Genomic DNA, 21,836 nt, shown 5'->3' on the forward strand with positions numbered 1-21,836 from the left:
TCGTTACCTGTTGGAAGGAGATAAACATATGAGAGTATGTTAGCACATCATTAACTAGCGTTAGCACTTCTGTGCTACAGTAGCTAGTGAAGGCATACTGAATGTATGGAGATTCTTTTAGCTTTTTCCAAAATGTAGATAATAGTAATGGAGGGAGTGCAGTTAGTGGCAGTGTGGGCTCCATGGTGACTCTACGAGCTTGACAGAGTAGATGCGGGGGGCGGGGCTTTGCAAGGCATCAATTGTGCTTCTACTTTTCCCAGATCAATTTTGACGTAAATGTCAAGGACTTCATAGAATGACACTTGGTGGCGCTATTGCATTCAGATCAGCCCAAAAAATGAATGATTTGTTTCTTTTAAATTTGATTGAACTCTATTAAGCAGTGCACAAAACAAAGACGCAGGTCCAAGTTCAGACAGACACAAACAGGGCTGAAGTGGAAGAGATATGACACAAACAAATATGGATTTTCTTAATGACAACACATATTTGCATACCTTCTAAGACCACATTATGTCAATGGTGATAGATTTTAACATTATGCTGTCATTTAACATGTCCTGTGTTCAAAAGTAATACATATATGTTGTCAAAAAAGAGAACAACAATGTGTGAAAAGTGTTGCAATCCTCTCTTAAAGTTTAGAAAAAGGGCATGAGCTCACTGTTAATTACTGCAGACTCAGTCAAAGCCAGTAAGAGATATTGTATGAATAGCTCTCTCTCTCTCACTCACTCACTCTGTATTTGACTCCTACACTGGTATTAACAGGAAAAAGTCAGCCAATGAAACTAATTGGGTGGTGTGTGGTTTGTGAAAAGAACAGCTTGTACTGTCCGGAGCTCCCGCCTACTGCTCTCTGACTGGCTGGCTCCTAAGTGGTCTGCTTTTTTTCTATCCACTGTGATTGGATCCAGGGAAAGCCAATAACTACCCCCCCCCCCCCCCCCCCCTTCCTCAGGACATACCTTTGTTGTTTTCAACTTTGGAGGCAGAGCTGGGCTGAGACGATCCAGCACAGTCACAGCCTGCACTCTGGTGCTGTGTTTGCACTCAAGTTGTACACGGTGTCCTGGGTTTTAGTCCAGCCACACACATTACATCATTTTATTATTAGTCATATTACTAAATACCAAGTATTAGTAGGAAATAGAGTTCCTATTCGCAAAGTATGGGACTGGTGTAGAAACGTTTTTGGTAGTTAGGCTCCCAGCAATAAATTCTATTATTTTTCTAATAAAATGGACGTAGTATCTGGTCACTTAAACCTCATTATGACAGACGTTTGTTCATGAAGTTATTAGTGGTTAGATTGTGAATAAGTTATGGTAGTTTCTGATCCTATCAGTGCTGTCATTCCTCAGACTGAAGAACTCATTAAACATCTTTAATAACGTGGTGTATCTTTCTTTGTGTAAGCAATAATAATCACTATGTGATCATAGTGATTATTATTGCTGTCTGCCAGTTTACATGGGCGGATCGCTTTAAACCTGAAGTGTGTTTGTTAAGGGTGGAGTGGTTGTGTGTTTTACAATCAAAAATAGTGAGCGCATGAATTTATTACACCAGCGTTGCTTGTTAACCAATCAACTTGCCTGTTGAAGAAGAAGAGAAAAAGTACAAAACACAGGATATAAAATCGATTATTAGGCTCAGTTTTGCAACAGTTTATTTCTCTCAAAAACAATATTGAAAATATATATTTACAAAAACGTTGCTTTGGGAAGCTATACATATACCCACAACAAAAAGCTCAACATAAATAAGTTAGTATACTTTTTTCAGTGTTTTTGAAAAAAAAAAAAAAAAAAAGGGAATAAAGGCACACAGGTACACTTCAAAGGTTTACACCAAATGAGGCAGTGTCACTTTGATTTTCTGCCCTCAAAAAGGAGAAATTAAAAATAGTGCAATTACATGTTCGACATGAATTCCACACCACAAATACAAATCTTTGATTCACATATTTGCATAATAAGTAGCCCAGGGATTTTAACATATTTAATCTATGTTAACCTGGGCTACACCACATATTAAATGGGGCGGATTATGTGACCCAAAAGGCACTAAAATATGAATTTACCTAATTCAAAAATAAAAGCTAATTCTTAGGATTATTAGCAAATACTGTTAAAATTTGGTTGGATATTGCTCAGCAGTTTTGCTACCCACCCTCCTCCCATAACCCCCGAACAAAAAGGCACAAACTTTGGTAAAAAGAAAAAAACTAAAATATAATAAAATTGTGAAATAAAAATTGTGGGGGGAAAAGGAGACCATATTTGTAAACTTTATCTTTCATGGCTGTTCCCAGTTAGATGGGGCCTCAACTTACAGTGTGGCCATCTGAGCCTTCAAAATAAGATATATAGCACTGGGACAAATAAAGCCATAGAAAAAGTGAAGACATTTTGTTTCCACATAACCCTGACTTTTGAAATCTGCATTTTTAACTTACATCAATTACCTGAATGATACAATATGACCACTTTAACAAAATAATATTTCTCTGTTGGAAATTGCACTGCAGTTTCCCGAGTCAAATTCACACACTTATTCAAATACATTTAACAAAAGTATGAAAAGCATAATATGCTTTTTTTTTATGTGCTACATCTGAAACATAGGTAGTAGATAAAAAAAAATGAGCAAAAATCCATTTGCACACTGCTACATTGTCTGCTGCTTCTGAGGCAATTTAATTAAAATGAGTGCCAAAACTTGATAGTGTACATATTCAGTGCTTGTGCAGCCTCTCCTCCTCCCTTCTATAGGAAAAGACTGCTTTTATATGTTCTCTCCCATCTGTCAGATGATGAGAAAGGCTACAGTATTCCACCAGCAACAGGTCTCCCCGCTCTGTGGGACACGAAGAGGAAACAGGCTGTTGAATGGTGCAATTGAAAAAGCAGTTGCTCATGCTTGATATCCCTCATGCAGACACGCACACGCACACGCACACACACACACACACACACACAGAGGGTGAACAGTCATAGCACGAAGGGGTTGTGGAAGATGAAAGAAAAAAAACACAACAAAATGAAAGTTTGAAGGGCTGATGACGTGTAAGTGCTGTGTGCAGGACATAATTGCGTTATTGCAACCGTTACTGATGATAAACAAGTACATCAAACTCTATTAGCGTCCAAAATAACAGCTGAGCGTTCGTATTTTACGCATTGGAAACACTTACATCGTCATCCATTCAAATTACTTCATAACAGTGGAATAGTGAGATAATGATTTCTAACCTAGCACTGTTTTTCACTGGACCTCCGCGCTCTGCTCAGGCCTGCTGGGTCTCTTCTCCGCGGCTTTTACCGCCTGACTTCCTGCACCGTGGTCTTCATCATCATCATCTTCGTCGGTGTGCGACCTTTTACTCTGAGACTCGCTGGAGCAGGATCCTGACAGACAAAAAAAAACACACGTAGAAAAATTGTCAGACTGTTTATGTGTAGAGCTGCACGTCCCCTTTAAAAAAAGCACCTGATATCCTCGGAGAGAACATGTTACTACCGTGCACAGCCCGAGTTTTTTTGTTTTTTTTAATGTGAAAACTACAATGTAATTACTGCGCGACTTTGGTCCCATTACCAAACCTGCATTACATGGCCACCCTCGATAATAACGATATTAAGTGACTTCAACATCTGTAATGATATTCTCAGGCTGCGTCTCGCTCCTGCACACTTCTATTTGGCTGATCGACCGATCGTAGCAGCGGTTGAACCCCGGACACAACTGGTGCTTCGCGCCTCCGCATAGCGACACAGAAATGCGCAAGCAGCCCTTTAGAGTAAGTCAAAGAGGCGAATCACCTGAAGCTCCCGAACCTCTTTTCCTCAAACCGTGTCGGTCTGGTTGAGCCGACTGCCGATCGCTCTTCTCCTCCTGTCTCCCGTGAGGCGGCCTGACATAAAACTCCGGTGCGTCGCGGTCCTCTTGCCAGTCGTAATTGCGCGGAGAGAGCGGCCTGTCGTTGACGGGATCGAAGTTGTACGTTTCCGTAAAACCCCGCACATCTTGCTGGATCGAAGTCGTCAAGTAACTCCGTATCTCCTCCGGGTCGGGTTTGCCGAAGAGGTTTCTGCGGACCGACGGTCTGGCGCTGTCCGGCTGCCGCGCATCCACCCTCTCCACCGTCGGGCTCGCGTTAGAAAGGCGAACTTCTGACATCTTGTTGCACATATGACAAGGGGGGGGGTAAATATAGACAAACAAACAGGCAAACCCCCCTTTCAAACTTCTATTTCCACGTAGTATTCCTTTAAAATGATGCAAAGTCACGGGGATGATGCGTGCATACTCCGCGCGTATCATCCAAAACGCGTCCGCGCAACAACAAAAAAAAAATGGGATAAAGCGTCTCCAAGGGCGAAGGGGCGTTTAAGAGAGCCACTCCTGTCAAGTCCGTAGTAACGCTGATGAAAACAACAAGTCAAGTCATAACAGCCAACATGGCGTTAGGGGGAGCAATGAGTGAAGAAGAAAAAGTTGACATCAAGGACTATTTAAACAGAGAAGGCGATTCATTGGTCTGCGCACAAGGACCGCCCACTGAGCGCTCTTAAAGTCGAACAGGGGCAACAACACAGAGTTGGATTGGATCAACTCTACACATGAATATGACACAATTAATCTGTAAGATTAGTTAAATACTTAAAGTACAAAAGTAACTGAGGTTGTGGTTATAAAGGGGTGCTCATCATGCTTTCCATTAGTACTTGATTTATCACAGCGGGCATCAGGTTAGACACTAGCTGAACACCTACAGGTCATAGATATGATTGGATCTCATTAACTGTCATTTGGGTCTATGTGTTCATGCACAGTAAAATGTCTTGAATAATAAAAACAGAAGTGATAAGAACACAATAATGGAAAACAGCTTAATCTCACAGCAGGAGTGTAGTGTGAGGTCTTGCTGGCTGGTAATACAATCAGAGGAATCAATCGTGCAAGTGCTGACATTCATTCAGTTACAATTTCAAGGCTATTGGAGGCCAATGAGACACTAGAATGAGGGTTTTATGCAGGAACACGACAATAACAAAATAGGCACAAACCGGCCTCCTGGCATCCGATGATATCAGCTCTCTAGCAGAAAGCCTTCCGTCACCGTTGGCACGGTGCCTATCGCTGTCAGACTTTGCCAGTGCTGCCACGGAGGTGGTTTGTGTGCATCACTGGTTGTAATTGCTTATGTGTGTTTGGAATTTAAAGGGGCACAAAGAGTGGTGCAACTTTAAAAGAAGAAGAAGAAGAAAAAAGACCTTTAAATTCACCACCATTTCCCTCTGGTTGGGGTTTCCAGTTTGCTTAAGTTATCGAATTGATTTTCTGTACATCCCAAAGCTGCATAGGAATCCGAGATAACGGAGTGAATGCATCTGTAATAGTGAGCACTCCTTGCGCCCAGGAGTTCACGATGTCCCAACTTAAACTCTGCAGCGAATGTCGCTCTGCATTCCTCTTCAGCATTTGCCAGAGAAAGAAAAAAAATCACTGGGCCTGTCTTTAAGGCCATGCTGTTTCAATTAGGCCTGGAAACGTCAAACATCTCGTGATGAAAACAGCGAGGCCATCTGTTGTATCAATGTTATCGCCGGGATCACACTTAATCCATAATGTGTTTATGCTGCTGCAAACCGTGCACGGTGTTGTACAGACGCATCCCTGAGATCAGAACAGACTCCGATCAAAATGATTAAACGGCAAGCGAGAAATGCAGCGAGAGAACATTCCGTTTGGGTCAGGTTTGATACTGTCGAGTGTGTATTTTGAAAATTACGAAATGGGAGTAACTAATGATGCAACTGTAGCACATTCTGTCACTACAACAAAAAGTTACACATTCATTTTGATAACAGTCACAAAGCAAAAGAGAAAGAAAGGTCACTGCATAATTATTTTTTTATAGTTTCAGATCACACAGAAAAACTATTTTTTGACTTCACAGAAGTGAGCAGTGCACCGTCTGACCGCGGATGCAGAGAGGGATAACAGTGATGCACTCATAAAAAGGAAGTCTTTAGATAATTAGTCCTGTAAATGTGAATGTTTCCATGTGTTGCTGAAAAAAAAAAATTCTCATAAAAAAGGGATGTTTAAATATTGCTCTACAGGCATTATTCATCAGGTACACAGAGAAATTGTAGTCGACTTACTAATTTTTCACTTTCCAAGAGCAGTGGAGAAATAAATCTGTTTTTAATCTGCCCAGCAACCGGTCTTGGAGAATGTTATTACTTCCACATCTTATCTTGAGTTATAATTGTGGTGTTAAACAATATATGGAGCATAAAATAGTTGCTGAATTGGGCTGAACAAGCGATGGGCCAAATTGAACATCCTAGACATATGGGAGCAGATATTAGCAATCAACAGTTTTTTAGGGGGTTTGTTTAACAGGAAATACGGAGGAGCTACTGTAGGGCAACTGTGCACGTACATGAAATCAGTTTTAATTCAGAGCCTTTTTCATTTGCTGCTGCTATAAAACTCTAGAAACAAATAAATAACACCCTGAAGACTGGACAAAAGCATGACCTAGTGTTGTTCTGATGTGTGGTGTTAATTTTGCAGGATGTTTTCATTCTTCATATGCCGTTTTTGCAGTTTAGTTCAGTATGGGTTTGATGAAGAGTTCTGGTAAAGCAGCTCGGCACATTTGGGACTCTTTAAATGACCTAACGTTTCCCATGTTATGGACCTCTTTTTATCCGATGTCACGAGACGGCAGACTTGGAGCTCTGTCTCTTCTTGGCCAGCTCAGCCTGGATCTGAAGTGGGAACTGTTTCAAGTGCTTGTTCACACACTGCATGCAGAACCTCTTGGTGTAGAACAGACTGCAGTCCTGAGAGCAGAGAAGAGCACAGTGCAGCATCAATGCTCGATTTTCACATAAGCAGTGGATGTTTAGTCACATTTAGTCCAAGATGGAAAGACTATCTACTTGAGAAGCTGGATCAACTGATTTCAAGGGCATCGGTCATGAAGTTCACCCAGCGCATATAAACGCCACATGATTGCAAAGTCATCTGAGGAAAACATCCAAACCACAGATGCACATTTTAACAAGTGGAAAACTGTCACAGGAGCTCAGTTTTGGGTTTCAGAGCCAAACTGATGAGGAGGACCCTGAGTTTTCACTTTGTCTCTACGGATGAGTTTAATATTTGATAACATGATCACATATTTAGTCTGTGGCGAAAACAGACCGAGGCAATTCAATTTAAAGACAACCTACCGATCCAACACAAACACATGTGCTGCACAGGCTGCAGGTAGAGCCCAAAACAAGAAACTTTTCCTTGTCCGGACTGAAGGGGTCCTGGGTTACAAAACACTCCTCAAGCAGCCTGTTGGACGACAGAAGCAGACATACATGTATAACTGAGGTTCACAAAGACAAAACAGTCGTGTGTTTCAAGACAGACTATAAATACAACGGGAAAATAGATGTAGGGTTAATTTCGCTGTGTATCTAACGTCGTTATAACTTTACAGGCATGTAACGTAACAGCTAGCTAAAAGCGTTAGCTTTAACATAGCTAGCTCCAGAGCACTAACAGGAGCGCTTGGCTTTAATGTCCACTTACACAATGGCTCTGGTATTTGGTGGTTTCTGGCCGTAGTAAGTAAAGGGGCTACTTAAATCACACAACTGACATGTAAATGTTTTTTGACGGGGAAGGCTTGTAGTTTGCTCCATCTTTCGAAGCCGAGGAGCAGAAAAAAAACAACTTCCTGGTTTTCACATCGAGTCCAGCCATGTTGTTTCATAACGTTCTAGCGCCCTCTAATGGACCGGGGTTGCAAAACGCTAAAACCGTGTTACGATAAAGTAGATATAAATACAATTTTATAGTTTATCACTATATTAGGCTGCTTCAAACGAATGTGGGTTAATATATATTTATTATTATAGAAAATTTGAAAGTGTAGTGAACCAGCCGAAATTGATAACATGAATTATTTCCATAGTAGAAAATATAATCCTGAGATAATACGTTTTTACAGCAGCCCTCAACATGCCGTTAAAGAAAAAGTACAGGTGTAATTAATCACATTACTGGCTTACTAGGAGACTTAAATGGAACAAAGCTGTCATTAACATGATTAGTTCCACCTGTGCTTTTCCTGCTATGACATCTCAAAACATGTGCAGTGATGTATTTGAACAGATATCATTAGGCATGTAAATAATTCAGGGTATTACAAATAAAAGTTAAATATATTTATTTATTTCAAACTACCATATGACATGATTAATTTTATTGAAACAGCAAACATATTTTTATTGTACACTACATGATACAAAATATAAACCGTTTTATTCTGACAAGAAACAGTGTTTCAATACTACATCGGGAGGTGAAGTGTAACGCAGCAAATGAGGCAACAAGCTCCTCTTTTTGAGGCCTGTTTTACTGTCAGCGGACACTTTCACTGTGGCAACATTCCTGTTATATTTACAAAATAAAACATAAACCAGCTTAACATATTATTGCGTTTGTGGTCAAAATATTCACTGGCCAATAATGAGTCTGAACGGCAGGATTTGTACAAAAAAACCTTAGGTGAGGTGTGCTGTCATGTTGTGTTGTTTAGCAGTAGGTTAAGGATTCAAATAAATATATGACACATGAAATTACAATATTTCCAAATGATGGCTGCCATCAGTAGAAGTAAGGTTTGTTGATTCATGATGTGAGAACATTCCCTGATCCAACACTGAATAGACGTCTGTTTTGTTGTGTGGTGAATGCATAAGATGTGGTCAAAGTATATGAAATATGAGCTCCAGCATTGAAACATTATGGCACATGATGAATACTGATACAGGTGTTTCTTCAACCACTACTCTCAAAATGGTTGCGTGAGACATGGCTGATTTCAATAAGTTACTAATACACAAAGAAAGGACATGACACAACTTAACCTAATCCAATCGATTTGAATTATCACATGCACTAAATATCCAAAATAGTAGGAATATTTTTATATCGAGTTGCCTATTGCACAACTAACATTTCAGTTACCTTTAAGGATTAAAATGTTAGAACTTCTCCAACTTGTCTGCTTCTTTTACCACAACTGAACTTATGTTCAAGATCCATATTTAGCATCAGTGCATCCATGACTGCAGCAGTCATGTCCGGATATCTTTAATATGTGTACACCCATTTTAAATGTTAGGCAAACTTGCAAAGTCTACTCCCTATTTAGCTTTTGATCAGTCTGTAGAATAAAAGCTGGCATCCAGCACCCAATCCATAGCAATAGGGTGCTCTCAAATCAATGCATTAAAAAAATATTTCTACACAGGTTTGTTCCCCACTGTGTCCCCTTTCATTGAAGCAGCCACTCCACCTACAAAAGCTGCCTTTCCACAGCAGATCACAGCAGTGTGCAGCCTCAGGTGCTGCACGACATACTGCTTACAGTACATTGATGTGCATGATAGTATCAGTAAATATTTATGGACACCCATTTTTGAGCGGCATACATAAATATTCAAATACATGTCCCCAGTTCATGACCATGTGCTATCTACTCAGTACATGTCCCTATATATCTCTTGCAGGAGCGGGTGCAGCGATGTGTCCTCTGTCGTCTTGATTTCCTGCACCAACTGAGCATGCTCGGTGACCAGCTCCCTGAGGTCGGCCAGTTTCTGCAGCAGTCTGGGGAAGAGGAAGTTGTCGTCCGGGTGGTTGGCCAGCAGGTGGAGCCGGAGGGCCAGAACGATGCTTTCCTGCAGCCGCTCCACTAGAGGCACATCCACCAGGCCTGGGCGATCTGGAGGGAAGGGATCAGAGAAATATAAAAGGAGGATTCAGATTTGTTTTTGTGCAAATTTGCACCCTTTGGGCACTTTAAAAAAAATAATTGTCAGTCACCTCCGCAGCAGATAATGGCAGCCACAAAAAGGGCCAGGTCGCTGTCATCCAGCTCCAGGGAGTTGAAGCGTGTGGCAAACTGGAATTTGGGCTCCATCATGTCGCCAAATGGCCGCCGCCGGCTCTTGAGGAACTCTCGGGTGATGAAGCCTCCACCACGGGCCACCAGGAGGCCGTCTTTGTTCATGCAGGAGGCCAGGAGGGTGAAGAGGGCTTCATAAACGCCATACTTCAAGAGAGTCACCTGAAAGTGCAGGTAAGAAGGCCGAAGCATGACCCCGATGTGCCTCCAAACGACACTGTATTTTTTTGTGTCCGTAACTACTTTTTCCACATAAAATACCAACATGAACACAAACCTCTTTCGTTCACGTTAAGTAAACTAGTTTTTACTCCACTTATCACATGGAATCACGGCAGACAGATACAGCAAACACACCTGGTCATTCAGATCCAGGTCTTGGAAACCGGGCACCGCCTTGGCAAACTCCGTCAGTTCTGTGACCGTCTCCACCGAGGTGCTCTGGCAGCAGTGGAAGAGCCTTGCTTCAGCCTCCCTCTGCTGCAGTTCCCCACACCCTGCGGCCAGAACCACGTCTCCAGCTCGAAGGCCGCTCTTGGGCTCCGGAAAGTCACTGTTCCCCACCTGGGCCGCCAACGTCCTCTCTGCCTGCTGGAACGTCTCCATGTCATGAATGATGAAAGGCTGCGGGGAACGACGGAGGAGAAAACGTTGGTCGGCAAGGTTATTCTTTATCTAGTAGAGATACATAATAAAGAATATTACTTTTTACTGTACCGGCTTGCTGGTCTTTCCAGTGAGTATGAGCCGAGCTTTCGCCTTGTTCATGTTGAAGTTCTTCATGTAGGCCTCGTGGATCTGCCCGACCAGAGTCTTGTGGTCGGTCAGCATGGGGCTTGCCACCTCTTCCTCCACCATCTTGCATTCTGCCTTTAGCTTCAGCTTCTCCGCCTGAGGCATGCGACCAAACCGGATGGCTGGTGAATAGAAACATTCATCATTAGCAAAAAAAACGAGAAACGTTTTCAAATAGTAGCTGTGTTAGTTTACAGAGACTACACACAGAGACATCCGACATGTCCTCCTACAGCAAACATGCATGTCTGCTCACACACACACCACACAACTGTTCGCCCCCAACAGATCTGGTGCCTTATGTTCTCTTCCCTCTCTTCTGAGGACAGCATGTCATCTTCCTCTCAGGTTTCTGAACGTTCTGTCTGCGGTGGGAGGCCATTGCAACAAACCCAATGACCCTTCAGCAGTCAGTGCAGCTGACGGGCCAGATGTGGAGCTATATGGGCCTGTGCTTTGTCAGAGTCAAGCAGGCTCCGGCAGGAGCAGGACGCTGTTCTATAAAAACCCTGTCAATGTACAGCACGTTGATTTGGAGCCAAACCGCATTAGGACACATCCTGTTGTTGAGAACGCATACCATGGTGTCGACTGAAGACGTGGTGAGCGGAGATTTGTGTAACTGCATTCATGACACATACTTGCAAGTGCTATCATTGCTATATCATCAATTGAGCTAATATACACTTTAATGTAAGACTTTTTTGAAAGATAATGGAACACAATTTTTCTATCTCTCTTGCAAATTAATTAAAAGTTAAATTCAGAAGAAATAAAACACACGCTTGCTCAAATTTGTATACCCAGTGGTTTTGCTGCTGGAGCTTAACTTAATATAAGATAATGCTGTAATGACTTCATGACTATTCACTGCTTGTACTACTGTTACAGTACATCTACATTTACCATTATCCTCTGCTGGATAACTGTCCTGTAATTATCACTTGAGGCTGTTTTTTAGCAAACGTTACACAGATATGCTTCAAACAGTGTTGTAGGTTTACCATTGTGGGACATGCCTACAGAGAGGCACTTGTGGAATCGGCAGTACTGGCACTTGTTGCGGTTCTTCTTTTGGATTTTGCAGTTGCGTTCACACTTATCATACTCCAGCTTCAGCCTGATGGTCCTCCTGAAGAAGCCCTGGTAGAGACAGAATGACACATGCTGTCATTTGAAGATCATATGATCTGATTACATACTCTCGTGGTACTTCAGCCCATAAGGAGGTTAACCCTCCTGATGTGTCTACGGTCTGTTCACTCCCTATGCCTTCCAGGTCAGAAATGACACCACCCTTTGCCAGGGTGAAATAGAGGAATTACATCTATATTTAAAGAGCGATATGCTTCGGGATGTACAGTAAGATCTTAGCTTTCTACAGAACAACCCTGATTGGACAAGACATCTTGCAGTCCTCCACACTCACACTGGGATACAGGCCAGTGGGCCAACACATGCTAAAAGATGCCAAACTGAAACATATGATCCTCTGACCCACACTCTCACACACTTATGTGCATCACTGAAATTTCAGTCAGAGCATTCCTCATCCCTCACCGTCGAAAAGGCAACATAGATTCTCTGGCAATATATCTGGAGCCACACGGTCACGCTATTCGTCAGCCATCATCTTACAGAAGGGCCTGTCTGCCTTTATGTTTGAAGACACATTGTTATTGAGGGTTATTATGTGTGTCTCGCATCACTCTTTGTGGTATTTCAAACCATTTGTGGGGAGAACTGGACGTATTCATCATGGAAACAGAGGGGAGAAATGTGAAGGGTCCAGGCATATGATAGTCATCAAATATACATTACAAAACAAAAGGAGAAAACAGATGTGTGCAGCGTGCATGTCTTTGCTTGTCTGCGTATGGGTGTACAGACAGTGACACAACCAGTACTTTAACTATAGACGTTATCAAAGAGATGTATTGTGCAACGCTTTCTTAAGGGCAAATGTCTTCTATTGAAACCAAAAGAAAAGTTTTAATTCAGGCATCTTGGTGGCGCACCAATTCAAACTAACTTCCATCTATTGGGCAGGTAGAGGTGTTGTGATTAACCTTCCCATTACTGAAGGCTTTCTCCGACCGCCCTGCTCTTCCAGACGTCCCGTACAAATTATATACCGCCATCACTTCAGATTGAATCCCTCGCACCATAGCATGACAGCACATTCCATTCACATTCCCACGACTGAGCGCTCCTCTCTTAAAGCGAGGTGTTGAAAGTGATACGCAGAGCGCGTCGAGCGTGCACTGCGGCTGCTACATATCGCAAGCCAGATTTTTCCATGACGGCACAATATCATCAGTCAGAGCATTTTAGTGAGTGTCGAAATAGTCCCCTCACATGTGCAGCGTCCAGCAGTGTCAGTGCCCCTACTTTAGAGTGGCAGCGGCCTGACACAGCGGCCGACAAGATCAAGAGTAGCTTGTGTTGATTCTGATGAACGATATGTGGGTCATAAAACTTTAACCCTGCTGGGAGGTGGCTTGTTTTGCGGCACCCAAAAAAACATATGTGCATTGTGCAACTGACAGAATTGACGGAAAAGTGTCTTCAATGGATTAGAGTGAAACTGAAGGCACAGTGCCTGTCCAGAAGAGTGAAAAAACTGATTCTCTCCAGCAGGGCAAAAGGGGCTGATTATGGAAGAAACAGAAAGAGGAGAACAGCAGTAGCAACTCTGTCTAACCTCAAAGGAAGAAGTGGTACCATAACACTCTCAGCTGTGGTTGATAGGAGAAAACTTTAAAAGCATGCACGGTCACAGGTTAAAAAGTCATGCATGAATAGCAAACAAAGGCTCAGATTAGCAGCAGCAACCTGCCGTTGGCTCAGAGAAGTACGAGACTATGACAAGCTCACATGACTTGGCAGTGTTGATTCTTAATGCTTTTAACACACCCAGTGTTCTCAGTTACAAGTCCTCAATTGACATTGTCGTACTCCCTAAAATGTCAATACCCATCTGTCGTGTGGAGCTGAACTGTTTCAGGCCTGACGAATACCTTTATTATGATTAAACATTTTAAAATATATGTATGCAAACCAAAATCCTCTTATCATTAAATCCCAAAGATGACTCTGTATGAAAGGTCATATTTAGTAATAAGTACAGCAGGACTCTGTGCCAGCAACAGCTCCGTGTGTGTACTGGTGCTTGTGTGTGTTAACGTCACTCAGTCGGGCTCGGTGCCAAGCAGCGGAGAGGTGGACAAGTTGAGCAAGGCCACCACGTCCCCCACCTCACATGACCTGGCTGCGTGTCTCATAAACTTTCCACTGGCCTCCAGGTCAGGCGGCTCCGCATGCCGAGCTTGTTTTGGGTGTGTGTGCGTTGGTGCAGGCATGTATGTGCATGTGTACACGTGAGTGTGCACGTGTGTTTGTGTGGGGATTGTCACCACACAAACACACACATTTGCCTTTGCAGCACACGTTATCACCCGTCTGATTGCATCTGTCTGTATGTTTACCTACATATCTTTGTGTGACCTCTATGTCCTTTCTCACTTTGATGTGTACAGTATGTCAGTACATGCATACAATATGTACACTGGCTGGCTACGCTGGGCCAGTTCCACGTCTCTCACCTTGCAGCCCTCACAGGCGTGCACCCCGTAGTGGAAGCCCGAGGCCTTGTCCGAGCACACCCGGCACTCCAGATTGAGGGGGCTGACGCTCTCCTCTGGACTCGGCGCTGCCGCGCACACCCCCGACGACGGGCTGGAGGCTGGGGTCAAGGTGTCTACAGCAAGACAACAAAGCAGAAAGGAGGCAACAGTGAATTCAAACAACTTGATACGTACACATTTTGGAGAAACGTTACACTGACTCTTGAAAAAAACAAGTCACTATACATTTATTTACAAAAGAGAGAAGGTAACAGAAGTCCATAGATCGCAAACCGACAACACTTTAAGGAATAGTTTGACAATAGTTAATACTTAATCACTTTCTTACCAAGAGTTAGATGAGAAGATTGATACCACACATTCAGTATGTCTCAGGAGGACTCTCAACAAAGCAACAGCAAGCAGCCAGTTAGCTTAGCTTAACAGAAGCTAATGTTTTTGAGCTAACTGTTTTGTACAGATTTAAAAGACATCACATGTTAATTAGTGATCTTTAAGTTTAGCTGTTCAGTCTAACTTTCTCCAGTCTGTAAGCTAAGCTAACCAGCTGCTGGCTGTAGGGTTAGTTTCATACTTATACTTATAGGGCTATACAAATAACTGTATTTTCTTTATGTTACAGACATCTGTAATACCAAGAAAACATACTGAACAGCCAGTCATAACAAAGGGAAACGAACTCCTGATCTATTGTTGCACACAGCATTATAATGGGGATATAAAACCATTATCATCACAATGATGGCGAAAACCAGATATCTGTTAAATAGATCAGGATGAATTCATCCTTTCTCCCTTGACAGAAACTTTGATTCCTGTCAAACAGGCCACATGGGAATATTAGGTAATGAGTAATGTGTCTGGTTTTTTTTCAAGTGCTGCTCAGGAATTTGGAGACAACATCAACAATTAGAAGACACAGAGAGAAATGAATTGCATCTAATCTTTTGTAATCAGACAGGCAGTCTCTTACAAAAGGCCTCGTTAGGCTCAATGGAGCCAAAGGCTCAAAAGGTCAGTGTTGTAACTATTTGACCTGACTGACCATGTACCCAGCGAACATTTGACTACTCACCCAGTGCAATGGAGCTCTCAGACCCTGAGCCGGTGCTCTGGTACACCGGGAAATCAAATTCCAGAGTGTCGTCTCCTATAGACTGGGAGATGTCCCGAAGATCCTCCATCAGGTCTCCACACAGCGGACTGTCGAGCAGGGAATCCCCAAGTGGGGATGGGGGGCTGAAGAGATCCCTGGCCATGGTTGAGATCAAGCCAAACCTGGGAGGAACAACCCCTCACTCACCAGACTGTGATAAGAGGGGAGAGAGCATACGAATGAGGACAAAGGGTGATAACAAAACTGGAAATCTTGAGGCAGCCATTAGATTGGTTGAGAGTTGTTTTTCTCGCTTAGCTCTGGAAAAACCTCTGACCCCTTAGATTGGGTGCAAACTTCTAAAGGTATACAACAAAAAGTACAACAAAAACCTGTTAACCTGAAATGTATAACTCCAGACGGTATACATTTTTGCTTTACCATTAGTCCCATTTATATCACTAGCTGTGTCGATCATATCCATATTTCCCGTTCCTAGTGTGGACAAGGAAAATTATGCTTTTGGAAAATGATTAAATATGTCCGCTCCGACACAGTCAGGAGCTTTTCCGTGAACAAGCCATGTAACTTAAAAATACTGAACTCAGCACTCCTAATACTTTTGCATTCATGTGTGATGGCCTGACGTTCTTCAAACCACGTTTAAAGATGTCAGCACCGGCAGTAAGTGCATCACAATATTTACCTTATCGTTTTATTCCCTGTTGCTTGGACCTGGTTTATTCTCTTTCAGAGAAAACATTAGAAACATGAATAAACCTAAGTTAAATGTCATGAAAGCACAAATCAAGATCTGTCATGCAGTGGGGACAGGTACAACACTTGTGCCACTAATGCTAGAGGTAAGTTCATAATGTGAAGGTGCTTTTTTTTAATAAGTGAACTGTGCCCATAGAGTCAGCAGCAGCCCATTATTCACAGATTTAATTCCAATCTTTCCAGCCAAAGTACACAGTCTGCAGTTTGTTACAAAGCTCTGTATCTGAGTTATTGACCGACTCTGATGCTCCAAAGAGACAAAGAGTACATACCGTGCATCATAGCTTTAAGTGACTTTCTCTCTGTTACGTTACTTTCAACAAAGAATTCAGTGTCCAGCTATTCCTCTGGCTGCCCGTCCTCTCGGAGTGGATCTTAAAAAGTATGTGTGGGAGGGAGTTTGGTGGAGCTCTCAGCTGCTCACAGCGGGGTAAAGGACATCTGTTAGAGCCATCCCACAACATCACAGCACCAGTGCTCATGTTCAATAACGCTTCCCCCAATTTCCAGTAATTCATCGCGGCAGATGTTGCCATTGTTGTTCTATAGATTATAGACTAGGATTTAACACATTATACTGTAACATCTCCCTGTATTAGTAATGATGTGATTACAAGCAAATTGTAGGTTAAAGGCAGACTAACAGGAATCTACTTTTTTTTAAAAGAGGGGAATGCTCTCCCCCTGACCTCTGCTCCTGTATTATTACAATAACATTTGATCCGTGTCAGAATTTTAACAACGTTATACCATCAAGGCAGGAATCAGCAATTTATCTCTGATCTAATCTACAGAGAGATTTGGCTGTGGGGCCTTCACAGACCTCATGTGAGCTCAAACGTAAAATCTCAGTTTACACAGCTGCTTACATCTGTAAGCCCAGCATGGAAAAAAACACTGGCTGATATGAGATTGTGCAACTTCAAACTTTCGCTGTTGAGAATGCTCTGTTATATGCTCTCTTCGTCTGTGCATACAGGCCAGGCAGACAGGACGTGATGAATCAAAGCATGTTTGTTCTTGTTTATCTAGTCTTAGGGTTGCAACGTTTCAGAGGACAGGTCTGGACAGCATGCCAAAGTCGTTTAGGCCTAAGGGGGAAATCTGTAAGAGTGTAAAAAACCTCATAGCAAAAGTATGTTGTACCATATAGACTTGACTGTAGAGATCATACAGACTGAAGCAGCTAACTGTTGTCTGACTGGTCTGTCGAGCTGCTTTGCAATAAATAAATAAAAAAAGTCGTCATCAAGGGGCGGATTGTGCAAATGCGTTTTCTCTTGCAGCACAATAAGTAGCATTTATACTTCAGTGCAGTGAGTTCATCTTAAAATGAACCCATTGTGTCCCCCTGCATCTCTAGTCTCTTTAACATTACTAGGAATTTTATGAGATGTTTTAAAAGTGCATGACCATAAGCCTACACTTATGCAGAAAAAAACCCCTGTTATGATATTATTATTATTATTATTATTATTATGTTATAGAAATCTTTGGGTTGTATCCAACATATGTAGCAGCAGACGATCCCAACACAAGATTTCCAGATTTTGAGGATTTTACAGTAATTTATCTGAATTTTGTCTGCCCAAGGCAAGGCAAGTGTATTTACACAGCGCATTTTATTCACAGAGGAAGATCAAGGTGCTTTACATTATGGAGTTTTAAAAATGACACAGGTGAGAGAAATAAAAGTGCATAATTAAATGAAGACATTTAAGAATAAGCTGGTAGGAGGAATAAAAGACTATAAAATAATCAAATAAAAAGAATAATAAGAATAAAGTTTATATAAGTAGTTGGTGCAAATCTGAGCTCTTCTGCAGTTTGTTCCAACAGTGGAACATAATGACAGCTTTACTATGTTTTGTTCCAGAGTCTGGGAACAGTTACCAAACCTGTTCAAGATGACGTAAGGGGCGGGGGGGGGGGGGGGGGGGGGGGGGGGGGGGCTGGGCTCATATTGAAGCGGTAGGTCAGAAATATATTTAGCCATTAAATGACAACCAGCAATAACTTAAAGTCAATTCTATAACTGACTGGTAGCCAGTGCAGAGACCTGAGCATCGGTGTAATGTGTTCAGCTTTCTTAGTCTTGAGATGGTTTAGTTCGGAGAAAAGACCATTACACCACAGTCTAACGTACTTGAGATGAACACATGAATTAGTTTGCCAAAATGAAATTCTCGATCTTTATCAATATTAAGATTTCTGCTAGGCCTCTCAGATATGGAGCTGTCTCGTAGGGCTCTAGGACCGTGCCTGAAAGACCAGCCCAGTTGTGTTTAGTCCGCCAAGCAATATTTTATGATCAGCTGTTTCAAACGAAGCAGCAGAGTTCCAAGAGCATAGAAGTGACGTCTCACTAGAGTGTGTTTAATCAGAGGTCATAACAACTTTAAGAGCTCAGTGCTGTGATGGGGTCGAAATCCAGCCTGGAAGTCATCTAGATCAGTGGTTCTCCTCCGTATTCACGTCATGGACCACTAATCTGAAACACATGAGGTCACGGACACCCATTTGGTGCGATTTCTCTTCAGGGACCTCTTCTGAAAATATTTTGGTTGTTAGATATGATTAAGACCAGAACTCTAAAGTCATCAGCTACAGTTAAGAGAGATTACCATGAAGGAAGTGAAACCGATAATCTTACACACATTGGGCTCACTTTTATATTGAATTAAATAGTGAAATATACTTTTCCCTACATCTCTGAGGACCCCCTGGAACTCCATCACTGACCCCTGGTTGAAAATGACTGATCGAGACAACCATTTGGGGCTAAAAAGCTGCTGAGTTGCTGGTAGGCTACTTTTTGATCTGAAGCTGGGCTTTTTTTACCACCAAGCAAACAAAAGAGTTTTCAGAGTCTGGAGTTTATAGTGTTTCTTCCATTCACGCTCAGCTTTTCTGCACTCTCTTCTGTGGATTCTGACAGCTGCAGCATTTCTTAATTTTATTTGCCAGGAATTATTTTAACCCCGTACGATGCGCCAATATTAATGGCATTAACGACGTTACAGCTGAAGCGACCTACATGATCATCGGCAGAGTTTGAGGAGTGAGTCAGCAACAAAGAGATGGCTTCTATGAAAACTGCAATAGAATTCTCCTCGACATTGATTGATACCGTTTTCTGACCGTTTCTGATCTTACATGGAGCAAAGTAATGTACTGCTGACAGCAGCAAAACATACTTCAGACACCTAAAAGAAGAGGCCCACCTTAAACAGTAATGTTCCCTCTATTAATGCGGGTGTCGTTGGTCCGTTTGTGTAATTGTGTGAATTTGGTTATTTCAGATTCACCCAAGTCAGACAATAACACAAACTAACTCACCGACCGAGGCAGCAGTAGACCAGCAACTCCCATCTTCTGCGAGGTAAAATTACCGTTTTTGTCAACGGCGTCATGTAAATGTAAAATGTGCAAACGTAATAACACTAAAGACTATGTCTGTCTACTGTGAACCACTTCCTCCTTGTTTTCGCCCACTCTCTCGGGGAATCAATATCCAAAAGTTTGAGTAAAACACCTGCTCAAAGAGAGCCATGTCCAGGAGAGGAATATGAAACTTAAGTAATTTATTAGTAATGACTCATTCGATAGTGATCTTACATGAAGCAATGCAGTTTTTATGGTATTCAGTGAAAGTAAGTGGTGTGGAGATAGTGGACAGTTGGAGAACAGATATTAGGTAATTATGTTTGATGTACTACGGAAAAGGAATGGGATAAACTGTAGGGTGAGAGGGTCCTGGCTCCACATGAGGAACCAGTCACACTGGTGCTGGGACCCCGGGGACGTCAGCAGCCCAGAGCTGCACCTGCACCCAGAGCTGCAACCAAAGTCCAATAATCAATTTGTGTTTTGGAAGAAAATTAATCCTGCAACTATGTAGAGGCTCATTTGAAATTGTTTCAAGCAACAATGCCAAACATTCTATGGTTCCAGGTTTTTAAAGGTGAGAATTGTTTACAGTAAATTGAATATTTGGGTCACTGTTGCACTGTTATTATGATGTTTTTCAGACCGAACAATGGCTTAATCTAGAAAATAATCGGCAGGTTAATCCCTTATGAAAATAGTCATTAATTGAATGCCGAAAGCTGCACTGACGCAAGTTCTGTTCCCTCTGTTTCCCTTTCATTATTGAATTCAACAAGTGAATACGTTGATGCTGACAGCTTTCTAATGAACACATAGCCTTGCTTAAAACTAGGTCGACGACTAACTCTTAAACTGTGTTGATATGACTTCATTGGCTCTTTCATAGATGACTCTGGACCAGCCCATGTTTCCCCACCACATCAAAGAACATTGTGTTTTAATTCCCAGAGGAACTATAATCCCAAACAGCGAGGCTCTATCTTTAGGTCACAGGAGAAGAGGAAACAGTAACTGCACTGAGAGCAGTCAGCTGCACTCAACGACAGCTTGTTAACAGATAACAGCGAGGATACAATCAAGAGAAAAGAAAGAAAACGTACACCCCCAGTCCCCCTTCAGAAGCCTCGAATCAGCTGTTTTGACCTTTCTAAGACCTTCTAAAGTCTCTGCAACAACAAGGTCATCCATGTGCCTCACATTCCAAAAAAATCTGGAGCAGAGGAGACCCAAAAGAAACTACCACATCTTGATTAAAACAAGTTCTGCATTTACAGAAGGGTCGTGTTGACTTGTCACTGTGCTGCACAGACAAGGAAATGGAAATCAGTTTGAAGGGGGAATTTATGGCCAACAGAAAGATATGTTTCTTCAGAAAGATTTCTTCACACATGTGTGGGGGTGTGTGGTTTTATTACAAAAGCAGGTGCAGGCTCCAGCAGTCAGGAAGTTCATGTGGGGCTCATATACTGAGAACAATTACATGCATTCTTCTTCATGCAGGCATAGGAGCGAGCCTACAGCTATAATATAACAATATAGTCTTTTGAGAAAGCCCAATCCACTCATGCAGCATTACTTTCTGCTCAGGCGTCATAAAACTGTAACCCCACGCTGGACCCTGAACAATAAAAGTTTGTTAATTCTCCTCAGATAACAGGAAAGTAAGCTTATAATCACGCTTACATAATAGCAGAGCTTCAAGTGAAGGTTGTGAATTACCTCAGAGGATACTATCCGGAGCATTTCCAGATGCTGCTGACGGGATGGACGCCCCTCGGTCCCGGGACGCTCCAAAGCTCAGATCCCCGATCAGCTCTGCTGGTAAAACTTGATGCGTCGCGTCCCGGCGCGCGGTCAAACTTCCGCTCATCCTCTCTGCAGGAAATAACGTAGGGACGGACGGCGACACGGCGCGCACACCCCCCTGACACACCTATGATTTCGACCAATGGGCACGCGGGGATTTGAAAACGGACCACCCATCTTTTTTTTTTTTATGTCAGGATGCAAGTACTTCCCGGTGGCTCGAGACGTCACCGGACGTCACGAGTCGGTGTGCATGTGAACCGGAGGACCGTGACGTGCACACACAAGTCTCATTAACCGTGTCGATAGAACACCGCTCTCT

The 21,836-nt window shown here is 42.5% G+C and overlaps 3 protein-coding genes across 4 annotated transcripts; all 3 read right to left on the reverse strand.

The window, feature by feature from the left end:
• Positions 1 to 1,658: 1,658 nt before the first annotated feature.
• LOC137877144 (cyclin-dependent kinase inhibitor 1B-like) lies at positions 1,659 to 4,503 on the reverse strand. The gene is made up of 3 exons (XM_068716860.1): positions 3,831 to 4,503; positions 3,261 to 3,416; positions 1,659 to 2,865 (listed from the first exon to the last, which is right to left on the reverse strand). Exons 1-2 carry the CDS (start codon positions 4,330 to 4,332, stop codon positions 3,274 to 3,276), a joined length of 645 nt encoding a protein of 214 aa, XP_068572961.1. The 5' UTR covers positions 4,333 to 4,503; the 3' UTR covers positions 1,659 to 2,865; positions 3,261 to 3,273.
• Positions 4,504 to 5,907: 1,404 nt separating this feature from the next.
• cdpf1 (cysteine rich DPF motif domain containing 1) lies at positions 5,908 to 7,759 on the reverse strand. The gene is made up of 3 exons (XM_068716861.1): positions 7,615 to 7,759; positions 7,263 to 7,374; positions 5,908 to 6,869 (listed from the first exon to the last, which is right to left on the reverse strand). Exons 1-3 carry the CDS (start codon positions 7,725 to 7,727, stop codon positions 6,741 to 6,743), a joined length of 354 nt encoding a protein of 117 aa, XP_068572962.1. The 5' UTR covers positions 7,728 to 7,759; the 3' UTR covers positions 5,908 to 6,740.
• A 478-nt stretch (positions 7,760 to 8,237) lies between these two features.
• On the reverse strand, positions 8,238 to 21,799 carry pparaa (peroxisome proliferator-activated receptor alpha a). 2 transcript variants are annotated; one of them, XM_068716862.1, is made up of 8 exons: positions 21,428 to 21,799; positions 15,518 to 15,749; positions 14,401 to 14,555; positions 11,800 to 11,938; positions 10,718 to 10,917; positions 10,358 to 10,624; positions 9,919 to 10,162; positions 8,238 to 9,817 (listed from the first exon to the last, which is right to left on the reverse strand). In XM_068716862.1, the coding sequence occupies exons 2-8, from the start codon at positions 15,699 to 15,701 to the stop codon at positions 9,573 to 9,575; spliced, it is 1,434 nt and encodes a 477-aa protein (XP_068572963.1). In that variant the 5' UTR covers positions 15,702 to 15,749; positions 21,428 to 21,799; the 3' UTR covers positions 8,238 to 9,572. The 2 variants fall into 2 exon arrangements, with proteins under 2 accessions (XP_068572963.1, XP_068572964.1); XM_068716863.1 differs by lacking the exon at positions 21,428 to 21,799 and adding an exon at positions 16,591 to 16,951.
• Positions 21,800 to 21,836: the final 37 nt, after the last annotated feature.

Source organism: Cebidichthys violaceus, unplaced genomic scaffold, assembly GCF_023349555.1.
Source record: "Cebidichthys violaceus isolate CVI_PGR_0920_01 unplaced genomic scaffold, fCebVio1.0.p SCAF_21, whole genome shotgun sequence".
In the NCBI taxonomy this organism is placed as follows: domain Eukaryota; kingdom Metazoa; phylum Chordata; class Actinopteri; order Perciformes; family Stichaeidae; genus Cebidichthys; species Cebidichthys violaceus.